The 12,635-nt window shown below is 47.2% G+C and overlaps 1 protein-coding gene across 3 annotated transcripts in view; it reads right to left on the bottom strand.

Moving 5' to 3' along the window:
* ADCY1 (adenylate cyclase 1) overlaps positions 1–12,147 on the bottom strand; it is a 182,761-nt gene extending 170,614 nt beyond the window's left edge. For 2 of the 3 annotated variants that reach the window (XM_068152589.1, XM_068152594.1), the window contains exon 1: positions 11,199–12,147. In XM_068152589.1, coding sequence (XP_068008690.1) covers positions 11,199–11,861 — 663 coding nt within the window. In that variant the 5' untranslated portion in view covers positions 11,862–12,147. The remainder of the gene's footprint in view (positions 1–11,198) is intronic. The other variant, XM_068152591.1, reaches the window with a different exon arrangement.
* Positions 12,148–12,635: the final 488 nt, after the last annotated feature.

Below are 12,635 nucleotides of genomic sequence, written 5' to 3'. Positions count from 1 at the left end.
GCTCTCTACAACTACCTGAAGAGGGGTTTTAAACAGGCAGAGGTTGGTATCTTCTCCCAGGCAGCCAGCACCAGAACAAGAGGACACAGTCTCAGGCTGTGCCAGGGGAGGTTCAGGCTGGAAGTCAGGAGGAAGTTTTACACAGAGAGAGTGATTGCCCATTGGAATGGACTGCCCGGGGAGGTGGTGGAATCGCGATCACTGGAGGTGTTCAGGAGGAGACTTGACAGGGTGCTTGGTTGCATGGGTTAGTTGATTAGGTGGTGTTGGATGATAGGTTGGACACGATGATCTTGAAGGTCTCTTCCAACCTGGTCTATTCTATTCTATTCTATTCTATTCTATTCTATTCTATTCTATTCTATTCTATTCTATTCTATTCTATTCTAATCAGAACATGGAACCTGCATGAAGCTATGCCCTACCTTTGCCATGCTCAGAAATTACTTTCTAACAGTTATTCCATATCGGCACAACAAAAAGCTTGCAAGCAAAAAGGGAATGGTGCTGTTCTGACTCTTTTTCCTCTTTCCACACACACCTCCTGCATTTAGTGATGTTCTGTGTTATTTTATTCCTGGAGGGAAGGCAGGGGTAATGGATCTACACTGAAAGAAAGAGATAAGAAAAAAAAATAGAAAGGAAACTTCTGCTTTAGTTAGTAAGGACCATCTAATAGAGACATGCAGACATTTGGGGCTCTGCTTAAAAGAGATGAAAAGAAATGGAAACATGCACCAGCTCAATGTTGTGTTACACTGCACTGCAATAACCACTGGGGAAAACTAGATAGGGAGGAAAAAAATAACTTCAAGTGAAGAACACATCAAGGACAACTATTCCCAGAGAGAGAGAAAGAAAGAGGGGGAAGAGGGGAGTGAGGAGAAAGGAGGGGAAGAGGGGAAAGAGAAAGGAAAGGGAAAGGAAAGGGGAAGGGGAAGGGGGGAAGAGGGAGAAGGGGAAGAGGAGGAGGAAGAGGAAGGTTTGAAATGTGCTAATACACCCCACTATCAGAAATCATTAATTTAGGACATTTTACAACTGTAGGGCATTACCATCCTGGACAGGAGATTCTGAGTCACTCTCTTGTTTTCCAGGTCTCAAGCACACAGGTGCATCTTTCCTTGGTTTTGGGATCCAGATGGTGTTTTTTTCCTGTCCCTCTCTTTGTGTTTCATATATATACTGATATAATCTGATACTTTCATAGTGGAGGAGTAAAATATTCTTGTAAATCAACTAAGAGAACTCTGCCTTATTCTTCCCTCCCTGTCTTATCTCTTGGTAAGAGGAAGGGTTAGGGGAAAGGGGAAGAGTTAGGGGAAGAGGAAGGGTTAGGGGAAGGGTTAGGGGAAGGGGAAGGGGAAGGGGAAGGGAAAGGGGAAGGGAAAGGGAAAGGGAAAGGGAAAGGGAAAGGGAAAGGGAAAGGGAAAGGGAAAGGGAAAGGGGAAAGGGGAAAGGGGAAAAGGGAAGGAAGAGAAGCCCTCAATAACATATCCCATGGAAGCCTCAAAGATCTTTAAACACCAGTTAGAAACCTCTGAGCTTGGAGCTGCACAAACACGTATGAAAGCTGCTTTTTCACACCATAAGCACATAAATTAAATGAAGCCCCTAATTGCTAACATTCCACACAATATTTTGCTATCAGCCAGGGTCTAGATGATAAAATGTTACCATTTTGAAATGAAGCCACCATTTGGCCCACTATGTTAGCATTAAAACAGAAGTAGTAATAAGACACAAGGAGACAGTCTAAATCTCACACATATTAGCAAGGACTGCAAACATACAGCCCTGTAATACTATATTGCCATTGCTATATAGGAAACCTTAGGCTTTGCACTGATTTTCAAGAACCATTAAGGTTAGAAAAGCCCTCTAAGATCATCAGGTCCAACCTTCTACCCAACACATCCATGACCACTAGATAAAGTCTTGAAGATCCACACCTATGCAGTTTTGTAACACCTCCGGGGACGGTGACCTGAGCAGCTTATTCCAATGCCTGACCAATCTTTCAATGAAGAAATTGTTCCTAATATCCAGCCGAAATGTCCCCAAGCACATTTTGAGGCAATTATCTTTCCAGATAAAAATTGCTCTTCAAAGCTCTCACCAGCTTTGTGCCCTTCTCTGGACATGTTCCAGCACCTCAATGTCTGTCTTAGACTGCTGTGCCCAGAACTGGACACAGTACTGATGGTGCAGCCTCACCCATGCTGACTGCAGGGGCACACTCACTTCCTTACTCCTGCTGGCCAAAACATTTTTTATCCAGGCCAGGATGCTGTTGGCCTTCCTGGCCATCTGAGCACGCTGCTGGCTCAAGTTTTGCAAGATCTCTGGAGTGAGCCATGCCAGGCTTCTTCTGGGCTAAAACTTCAGGTTCTCAAGGCTACACATTTTTGACCTCTCTGCACTCTGCTTTATCTGTTTTAAACATAATAGCAGCTTTCTCCTCATTCACCAGACATCTGTAGCTAATTTGTGTTACTACTACGGATCTTTTTATGCTAGCACAACAGTTTTATGACTATAACATGATGATATAGAGTGAATAAATATAGACTTATGGCCTTGAGACATGGAGAAGCAGAAGATGGCATAGAGGAGTGCAGGCCTGGGATTACAAGAGATAGGACATTGGTACTGATGAGATTGCTCAGCCTGGAGAAGAGAAGATTCCAGGGAGGCCTAGCAGCAGCCTTCCAGTACCTGCAGGAGGCCTACAAGAAGGCTGGAAAGGTACTGTTTAAAAAGGGCTGTGGTGATGGGACAAGGCACAATGGTTTTAAATCACAGAAGAGTAGTTTTAGGCTGGACAATAGGAGGAAGTTCTTTATCATAAGGGTAGTGGAATGCTGGAACAGGTTGTCCAAGGAGGTAGTTGAGGCCCCATCCTTGGAGATATTCAAAGTCAGTCTTGAAGGAGCTCTGTGCAACCTGATCTAATAGATGATGTCCCTGCTTACTGCTGGGGAGTTGGACTAGATGACCTTCGGAGGTCCCTTCCAACCCAACCCATTCTGTGATTCTATAATATCTGTAGCTATATATAAAAGACTCAACAATGGTCAATTAAAGAATGCAGACCTCAAGTCGCCCATGGGCTAGCCATGGACTGCAGACCATCAGCAGCTCCGAGTCATCCAGGACAGCTGACAGGTGTATCCCACCATCAGCATCACACTCAGTATAAAAGAGGAAGTTTGTTGTGGACAAAGGAAATTTATGGTAGAGTCTTCTGCTTGGGCTCCTCTTTCTTCTCCTGCTCTTGAAGACTGTGTTCCTGTTTAGTGTGACTGCTTTTCTTTTGCAGGGCTGAGTATAGCTTTGGACACTTTGCATTGACATTGGTACCAGTTTGGCTACTTCATTCAATATGTTTTCTTTTCAACCTGTGGGTCACCTTCTCCTTTTCCAGGTGCCCCTTCTCTGCTGGGGAAGGGTCATTGGGTGATAAAGCAACTATTCCAGTTTAGCACCAGATATGGGCTAAACATAGACAAGATGTAACAAAGAACAAGCATTTAGCATGCATAAAAAGAACAATTTATAGCATATTTAGAGACAACACAGAGCTGTAGACCAATCAAAAAAAGCAAAAGGTATGTTAAGAAACCATATGAATTTGTCTCCAAGTGGGCCTTAAGCAAAGAAGAAACCATTAACATGAACATTCCTTTCCTTTCAGTCAAGGATTCCAGATGCTGCCAAGACAGGTAACACCACCAGCAGAATGAAGCTACCGATGTTAAGACTTGGAGAAATGGGGAAGGGTGAGCAGGACATCAGTGAAGGAGGGTAGAAACTGAGTGCCCATGCGAAGGCTATATGAGAAGTCATTGCAAAAACCTGCCATGAGAAAAATCGAATCCTTATACAGTCTTGAACATGGTGACAGTAACCTGCTATTGGTGTTGTTTGGAAACCAGGGAAAGAAGATTAGCAGATTCAGCAGTCTGCAGACTCCAAAAGCCAGGAGTACATTAATCTCCATGTGGAAAATGACACTGAGCTCTCCATTCCAGAGAAAATCTTATACTTAGCCCTTTTATCTAAGGGATGATGGTCAACACCTGGCAATTCCCCTGCCACAAATGAAGATTAAAATCCAACTTTAACTAGACAAAGGAAAAAAAAAAAAAAAAAAGTCTAAATTACTAAATGTCACCATAAAGTGAAAGGGATTTTTGCCCAGGGAGGTGGTGGAGTCACCGTCTCTGGAGGTGTTCAAGAGGTGATTGGACATGGCACTTGAAGCCATGGTTTAGTTAATCATGAGGTGTTGGGTGACAGGTTGGACTTGATGATCTCTGAGGTAATTTCCAACCTTATTGATTCTATGATGAAAGTTACACAGGGGTGCTGAGAACCATCCATAGATCCATAGCACATCCATAGATGTGTTAGAATAAAAGGGAATGGAATGGAAGGGAATGGAATGGAATAGAATAGAACCGAACTGAACCAGATTGGAAGACACCTTCGAGATCATCGTGTCCAACCCATCATCCAACACCATCTAATCAACTAAACCATGGCACCAAGCACTCCATCAAGTCTCTTCCTAAACACCTCCAGTGATGGTGACTCCACCACCTCCCTGGGCAGCCCATTCCAATGGCCAATCACTCTCTATGAAGAATTTCTTCCTAACATCCAGCCTAACAATACTAGAGGTACTAGGGATACTAATACTTGAAAAATACCACAGAGGAAAAAAAAAAACAAACAACCTCTATATTTGATGATATAATGCGTTTGATGATGCCAAACTGGGAGTAATGTCTGACGTACCAGCAGGCTGTGCTGCCATTCAGACAGACAGCAACCGGTTCAAGGGCAGGGCAGAGAGGAATCTCATGAAGTTTAGCAAGGCCAAGTGTAGGGTTTTGCACCTGCAAAAGAATGACTTCCTGCAGCAGCACAGGGGAGAAGGTGACCTGATGGAAAGCAGATCTGTGGAGAAAGATTTTGGAGTGCTGGTGGACGACACATTCACCATAATCCAGCAATGTGTTCTTGTAGCCAAGAAAGTCAAAGGTCCCCTGGCACGAATTAAGAACAGTGCAGCCAGAAGGTCAAGAGAGGTTCTCCTTCACCTCTACTCTGGCCTAATGAGGCCACATCTGGAGTACTGTGTCCAGTTCTGGGATCCCCAGTTCAAGAGAGACAGGGAAATACTGTCCAGTCCAGTGAGGCTTATGAAGCTACTGAGAGGACTGGAACATCCCTGTGAGGAGGAAAGGCTGAGAGCCCTAGGGCTGTTTAACCTGGAGAAGAGCAGCCTGAGAAAGGAGCAAGAGCTAAAGGGTGGGGGGCAAGAGGATGGGGATGGGCTCTTTTCATTGATGCCCAGTGATAGGACAAGGGGCAATGGGCACAAACTGGAACCCAGGAGGTTCTACTTGAACAGAAGGAAAAACGTCTTTGCTGTGAGGTTGCCAGAGCCCTGGAGCAGGACTGGATGATCTCCAGAGATCCCTTCCAACTCCCACCATGCTGAGATTCCATGAACTGGAACAGACCCTCAGTAGTACTTTATCTGCATGATGGAGAAAATCCGAGCATTGCACTGCATAATAACTGCAACGAAGCTGAGGTATCTTTGATTTGCAACCCTTGTTATTGTGCTGCTAGACTCTGCCCTCTGTGTGAGAAACAAAGGTGTGGAGATTAACAGTTCTGTCAGTGATGTATTCATTAATTACATTTTAAAGACTAGTAGAAATAAGATTAACTTTGGCATGCTACTGCTAATTACTTATGATGTTCCAGACTACTATCACAATAACCTGCAGAGTTCAGATAAAATAAAATAGTAGGCATTAAATAGAGTATTTTAAATCACAGAATGTTTTGGGTTGGAAGGGACCCCCAAAGGTCATCTTGTCCAACATCCCTGCAGTCAGTAGGGACATCTCCAACTAGATCTGACTGCTCAAGGCCCCAGCAAGTTTGACCTTGAATGTGTCCAGGGATGGGATCTCCACCACGTCTCTGGGCAACCTGTTCAAGTGTCTCACCACTCTCACTACAAAGAACTTCCTCCTTATGTCCAACCTAAATCTATCCTGCTCTAGTTTCAAACCATCTCCCCTTGACCTGTCACTACAAGGCCTTCTAAACTGTCCCTCCCCAGCCTTGCTGCACATCCCCTTCAGGTACTGGAAGGCTACTGTAAGGTCTCCCTGGAGCTTTCTGTTCTCCAGGATGAAGAACTCCAATTCTCAACCTGTCTTCATAGTAGAGGTGCTCCAACCCTCTGATTATCTTTGTGGCCTCCTCCTGCTCCAGGAGGTCCATGCCCTTCTTGTGCTGGGGTCCTCAGTGCTGCACACGGTACTCCAGGTGAGCTCTCACCAGATAATAATCATCACCAGTTTCCTTTATGTAATCCTTTTTATAGTCCACTAATTCCCTGCTGCAATTTTGATACTTGCTGGCTCAGTAAAAGCACTGATCGTGGAAATAAATAAATACATCCACAAAACCCATTTAAAATATAGCCAAAAAAGATATAACATTGGTTTCACCCCACTGCTGAAAAAAAATAGTTTGTTTGGTGGTGTGGGATTTTTTCTCCCACTAATCTATGGCAACACCTTTCTTTCTTCTGCTCTTTGTTAACCATGTTGGAATTTTGGTTTTCACAAAAAGTTTGCTCTTAAAAAAAAAAATAAAAAAATTATGTGATGTGTGAGGGTGCTCCCTGCTGTATGATTTGCTTTTGAATTTTCTTGAAATAAGCATACATATTTAATGGAAAATAAGGAGGCAAAGATATCTAGAGGGCCAAAAAGAAGTCAGTGAACAGTAAGTCATGAAATCTGCACACACCACCACTGAGTAATTTCTGTCAGCATCTTTTGCCTTCCTCACTCCATCTGGCCATAATGTCCCTAACACCTACTCTCTGCATCACAGCAAAAATTAGACTAAGCTCCTTGGGGCTGGGTTCTGTGCTTCTGTAACTGCTCTGAAGCCCCTCAAGTACATCTGGAAATTATTGGAGGGGGACGGGGACAGTGACTCCACCACCTCCCTCAGCATCACATTCCAATGGCCAATTACTCTTTCTGTGAAGAACCTTCTCCTCAAACTCCAACTCTCAACTCCAACGTGGTATGATATGACATCTGATGTTGCTTAGAGCTAGAAAACATGAGCCCATGATCTCCACAGACAATGCTGTGCTCTCAGAAAGCCATCACTTGCAAATAAAATATGCCTTACTGTGAACACCTGGAAATTAACTTCTCCCACAATAAGGTGACCTGTTGATTTCAACATGCTGAAGTATTTGTACTTCTATAGGAATGAAGGTTTTAAGCATGCCATGGGAACCCTTCAGGGTGTGATTCAACATAGTTCAAGTGGGGCTTTTGGCACTCATAGAATGGTTTAGGTTGCAAGGGACCTTCAAGACCATTTAGTTTCAATACCCTGCCATGGGCAGAGACACCTCCTACTAGACCAGGTTGCTCAAGGCCTTGTCCAGCCTGGCCTTTGAACACTTCCAGGCTTGGAGCCTTTATAGCTTCTCTGGCCAACCTGCTCCAGTGCCTCACCATTTTCATGAGGATGAATTTCTTCTTCTAATCTAAATCAAGCATCTTCCAGTTTGAAGCCATTACCTCCCATCCTGTCACAGGAACACAGGCTGAATACAGGATGTTAGGGGTTGGAAAGGACCTCTGGAGACCAAGTCCAACCCCCCTGACAAAACAGGACCATAGAATATAATGTAAGTCACACAGGAATGCATCCAGATGGGTCTTGAAAGTCTCCAGAGAAGAAGACTCCACAACCTGTTGATGTTCTCTGTGACCATTACAGTAAAGTTCTTCCTTATGTTGAGGTGTAGCTTCCTGTGCTGTAATTTACATCTATAGCCCCTTGCCCTATTACAGGGCACAAGTGAGAAGAGTCTGTCCCTTCCTTAATCAACCTTATAACCCTCTGTTGGACTGTCTCAAGTCGATCCCTGCCCCTCTTGAACTGGTGAGCCCAGAACTGGATGCAATATTCCAGGTGAGGTCTCACTAGGGCAGAGTGGGCAAGGAGAACCTCCCTTGATCTCCTGTCATTCCATGCCTTTGTCAAAGGTCCCTCTGCAGCAATCCTGTAGCACCCTTCAGGTATGCTCTGTGGTCTCCCTGAAGCCTTCTCTTCTCCAGGCTGAACAATCCCAGCTCTCTCAGCCTGTCTTCATAAGAGATGTGCTCCTACCCCCTGATCATCATTCAAAGATTGGCATACGGTGATTCCTCAGACAGAAGGAAGAGAAGATGTGCATCCAAAAATCCACTCCAGAACAAACCCCTCAACTTGGCTATGCCCTTTTGTTTTCCAGTGGCTCAAACATCAAACAACATGAAGCACTTGTCAGTTTGACTTCAATGAAAGTTACTAGATCTCTGTTTCCTAAAGCTCAGGCTAAACAAAGGTAAAATTGGTTCCCTGCCTGAATCAGCCAAAGCAGGCTCCTTTAACAGAGTACTGGCATCTGTGGTTGGTACAGGTGCTTCTTCATTTCTGGACCTGGCAGATTTCTATTTAAAGATTTTAATTGACCTGTTTGCTTGGGGCTAGGAGACAGGGAGGTGGGAGAAAGCACAGAGCCATCCACGCCACTGCAGCTCTGCACAGAGCAGCACTGCCTCCCTGGCAGGCCAACTGTGTGTTGTGTCTATGAGCAGTGGGGTGGCCATGACAAAATCCAGTGGCCAAGGAGCAGACCTGGACTGCAAGCCAGTGCCTGTTTGCAAAGAAAGGCTGTGCTGGTCTTGGGCTACTCTCACTCAGGCCAGGCAAATAAAAATCAGACAATGTGGCTTTTATGTAGCTTTAAATATCTAATCATTGCAAAACAATAATTTAGATAAGAAAAGCCATCTTCCATGTGAAGCAAGAGTTTCTTCCATACCCAGAGGTAGCCTTCAAAGGAGAAGACATTTTGCCTGAAAATATGTGATGAATCAATGTGCCTTTCTGTGTGACAGGAGTTCACAGAGCAGCTATTTTGCTGGTTTCTGCCTCCTGTTTCCAGCAAAGCATGCTGCTCTGGGGACTGCGTGCAAATCACTGAAATCAGTTTGGTTTGGGGGGAGAGGCTGCTGGAGAAGAGACCTACATGTGCGACATCAGCTGCTGGTCAACTATTTCTATGTGTTTTCCAGGCAGCTTCTTATTGGTTAAGTAACAGAGTTAAATTTGGGTGAAGGAAAAGAGTCAGCAGATTTCCACCCTTCCAAATGTTCCACATTCAAGCCCTTGGTTAGACAATTTAGTGAGCAGACGTTGTTGTCCACGTCTTTATGCTGCTTGTCTAGAATAGCAGGTGCCACACTGATCTGCATCAGGGGAAATCTGTCTCCATGTCAGGGCAGACAGCAAAGCCTGGAGTCCCATAAGGACTAATTGGTGCTCTAGCAAAAAGAGCTACCTTCAGCTCTACCCAAAGAGAAATATTTTATTGTTTTTTAGCATCCTTTTGGATTCTTTTAAGAAAGGCTTCTCGCAGCACTTCTGCACTTCATCAGCTCTCCCTCTCTCATGGAAACTCTAAATCACGCATTTAAAAATAGACCATCAGATTATCTGGGTAAATCATAAAGCTCAGCTTATCTCTCTCTTCCCCTTCAAAATATACAATTTATTTTGTCCACCAGCTCAGCAGCGTGAAGCCATGAATAATCCTGTTTGTCTCAGTAACCTCGCTCCTTTGATGGTTCCTGTGTTTCTCCCTTATGTGTATGTATGTCACACTGGGATGTGTGTCCCTGAGGGCAGGTGAGGAGGAGGAAGGAATACACACTGCTGGGCACAAAGGTGTACAATTCTGGGTATGGCAGTGTTTGTGCCTGTGCCAATTGTGCCTCCTAGCAGCACAGCCTTACACAGACACCAAGCATAATACCAGGATTTAGGAGAAGTAGAGTACTAAGTACTTCCATCATGCATTAAATTGTTGTTTAGCACCAATCTAGACCCCAGAACCCACATGCTTTCACTGAGGGCATATGGAATCGATGTAATGTGAGGGAGGACCCACATTTTTTCCCCAATTTCTCTTTCCCAGTGGTTCAGAGGCACCGTGTAATGGAGCCTTAAGCAAGAAACCCCGACTCCCAGTCCCAGCACATCTCCCCATCCTCCTTCCCCTGCCTCTGCTGCCCATCAGGCCAGGGAAGCTAGAGAAAGCCCTGCAGGGCTATAAATAGCGACTGGGGGAAGGGAGGGAGGAAAGGAAGGAGGAAGGGGGGAAGAGTGCAGCAGCACATTTCCAAAGATGCTGTTTGCTGAGAGAGGTTTTGATGGCTTCCTTCAGACGGGAAAGGGGACACTGGGAAGTTCAGTGACATAGCAGGGTGTGTTGTTGGGGAGCAGGGCAGCAGCTGGAATAATGATTGTTTTCTGCCTCTGTACCTCAGTGTGCCCATCTGCAACTGAGAGCTATGAGGCATGGCTTTAACATGCTGCTGGACTCTGCTCATGGTAGATAGGTTGAACTAACTAATCTTTGGGGTTCCTTCCAACTCAAGACATTCTGTGATTCTGTGAATGCCACACTGGGTGGAGAATATCGAGGTGGGTTCTCCACCTGGGGTGTTCCACCTGTGTCAGATTGTTTCTTCAGAGCCCCCACACTACCACCACTGCCACCTCGAAATGGGCCACAAAGGGTCTGCAGCTGGGAAAGGTGGTAAGGATGCATAGAAGCATTATTAGCACAGGCAGCTCAGCTCATCACCTGTGCCAAGTTCAGAGCCAGTCAAGCAGCGTCCTTTGTAAGCACTGGATGTGCCCTGGCCATGCTGGTGCTACTCCAGAGCCTGCCCCAAGGAGACTGTACCCCTTCTTCAATCCCCACTTTTCCCTCCAAACATGAAGCCTAGAGGTCTCATCTCCCAGGAGCCAGTCGAATTCCCCTCCCGCTCCCGGGTCCCTGCAAACTTTGGGGAACTACAGAGGCTGCCTATGGCCCCTGCCCGGCCAGGCATACAGTGGGCACTGCCCAGCCGCCATCTCCTCCGCTCCTCTACGCGCCTCCCCGCTCCTCTCCTCTCTTCTGCTCTCCCCTCTGCGCCTCCAGGCTGCTCTCCGCGCCCCTCCGCATTTCCCCGCTCGCCGGGCCCGCAACCCGGCCGCGTAGTGCTGCAGTGCCCGGCCCGACCCCTTCCTCTCACCGTCCTCCAGAGCCGCTGCCGCTTGGCACTGACGGAGGTGGCGGTGACGATGAGGTGGGAGACGGACACCACCAGTCCGAAAACGATGGCCAGCAAGGTCCGGACGGGCAGCAGCGAGTAGGAGACGAAGGTGACCAGCATGAGCTGCCACATGCCCTGCTCAGGGGCGCTGGGGGGTTCCATGCCGTAGGCGCCGAGCGAGAAGGGGCAGCAAAGGAAGGAGAAAGTGAAGCTGAAGAGCAAGGTGAGCTTGACGATCTGCTGGAGCTGAGTGACCTGCAGGTACTTGACATTGGTGACGATGAAGAGGGAGAGGAAGATGATGCAGTGCACCGGGTGTGAGCCTTTGGAGATGGTGAGGCTGGGGCTGGAGAGCAGCTCCACCAGGGCCAGGCTGGCGGTCAGCACGATCAGGACGGCCAGCGCTTTGAGGGTCGACGTCTGCTCCAGCTTCAGGTTGTAGCTCTGGAAGAGAGCTTCCAGCTCCTTGCAGTCAAACTCGTCTTCGCAGGCGATGGCATCCAGGAGCAGCAGGGGCGGGGGGTCCCCCAGCCCGGCTCCCGCAGCCGCGGCGGCGGGCGGGGAGCAGCAGCAGCGGCAGCACTTCTTCCTCTTGGTCTTGACTTTCTGAAACGGTATTTCCTCCATGTCAGTGCCATTCATAAACCTCGGGGACGAGATGCTCTTCCTGGTGTCCCCCGCTGCCGCTCCTGTGCCTCGCTGCCGCCGCTACCGCCGCTGCTCATAAGCAGTGCAGGGGGCTGCGAGCACTGTCGCCTGCCCGCCGGCAGCCCCCGCAGCTCCGGACGCGGGCACCGGGCGCTGCCCGCCAGCCGCCGCCGCAGGTCTGTGTTTCCCCCCCTCCCCGCCTCCGGTTCTGCCCAGGATGGCTGGGACCAGCCTCACTCGCGTGGATGTGCCAACCTCCCTGCCTGCTGGCTCTCTCTCCCCTTCGCCAACCTCCTCCTCCTCCTTCTCCTCCTCCTCCTTCTCCTCCTCCCCTGGTGCTCCAGGGATGTTAATCTCCTAATGACACCAAAACACCATCCAAAGATTTTAAATAAAGCGGAGGAGAAGGGTGGGTTAAAACGGAGAGAAGGGGATAATCAACAGGCGGGTCTCCCGTTAGACATTGAGATTTGGAGCAGCAGCATCTATCGAGCTATGGAGAGTGGGTGGCAAATGGGCTAACGTTAAAAAACAAACAAACAAAAAAAAACAAAACCCCACAAAACAAGCCAATTAAAAAAACCTACAAGATAAACAAACAAACAAAAAACAAACAAACAAAAAAAAAACACCCCACAAATAATGAAACTCGGCCAGGGGACTGGGCAGAGGGAAAGCAGGAGGAAAGGAAAAGCAGTGTGATGGCCTTCCCATGTCCAAGAGCATCTCCTCAGGGATGGGGAGTAAGAGCCACTTGCACGTCGCTCA

The sequence above is a fragment of the Melanerpes formicivorus genome, unplaced genomic scaffold, assembly GCF_026170545.1.
Source record: "Melanerpes formicivorus ecotype bairdi unplaced genomic scaffold, bMelFor1.0.p_v2 SCAF_24, whole genome shotgun sequence".
Taxonomy (NCBI): domain Eukaryota; kingdom Metazoa; phylum Chordata; class Aves; order Piciformes; family Picidae; genus Melanerpes; species Melanerpes formicivorus.
Note: the sequence above shows the minus strand (reverse complement) of the source record. Positions and strands in the feature narration are given on the sequence as shown.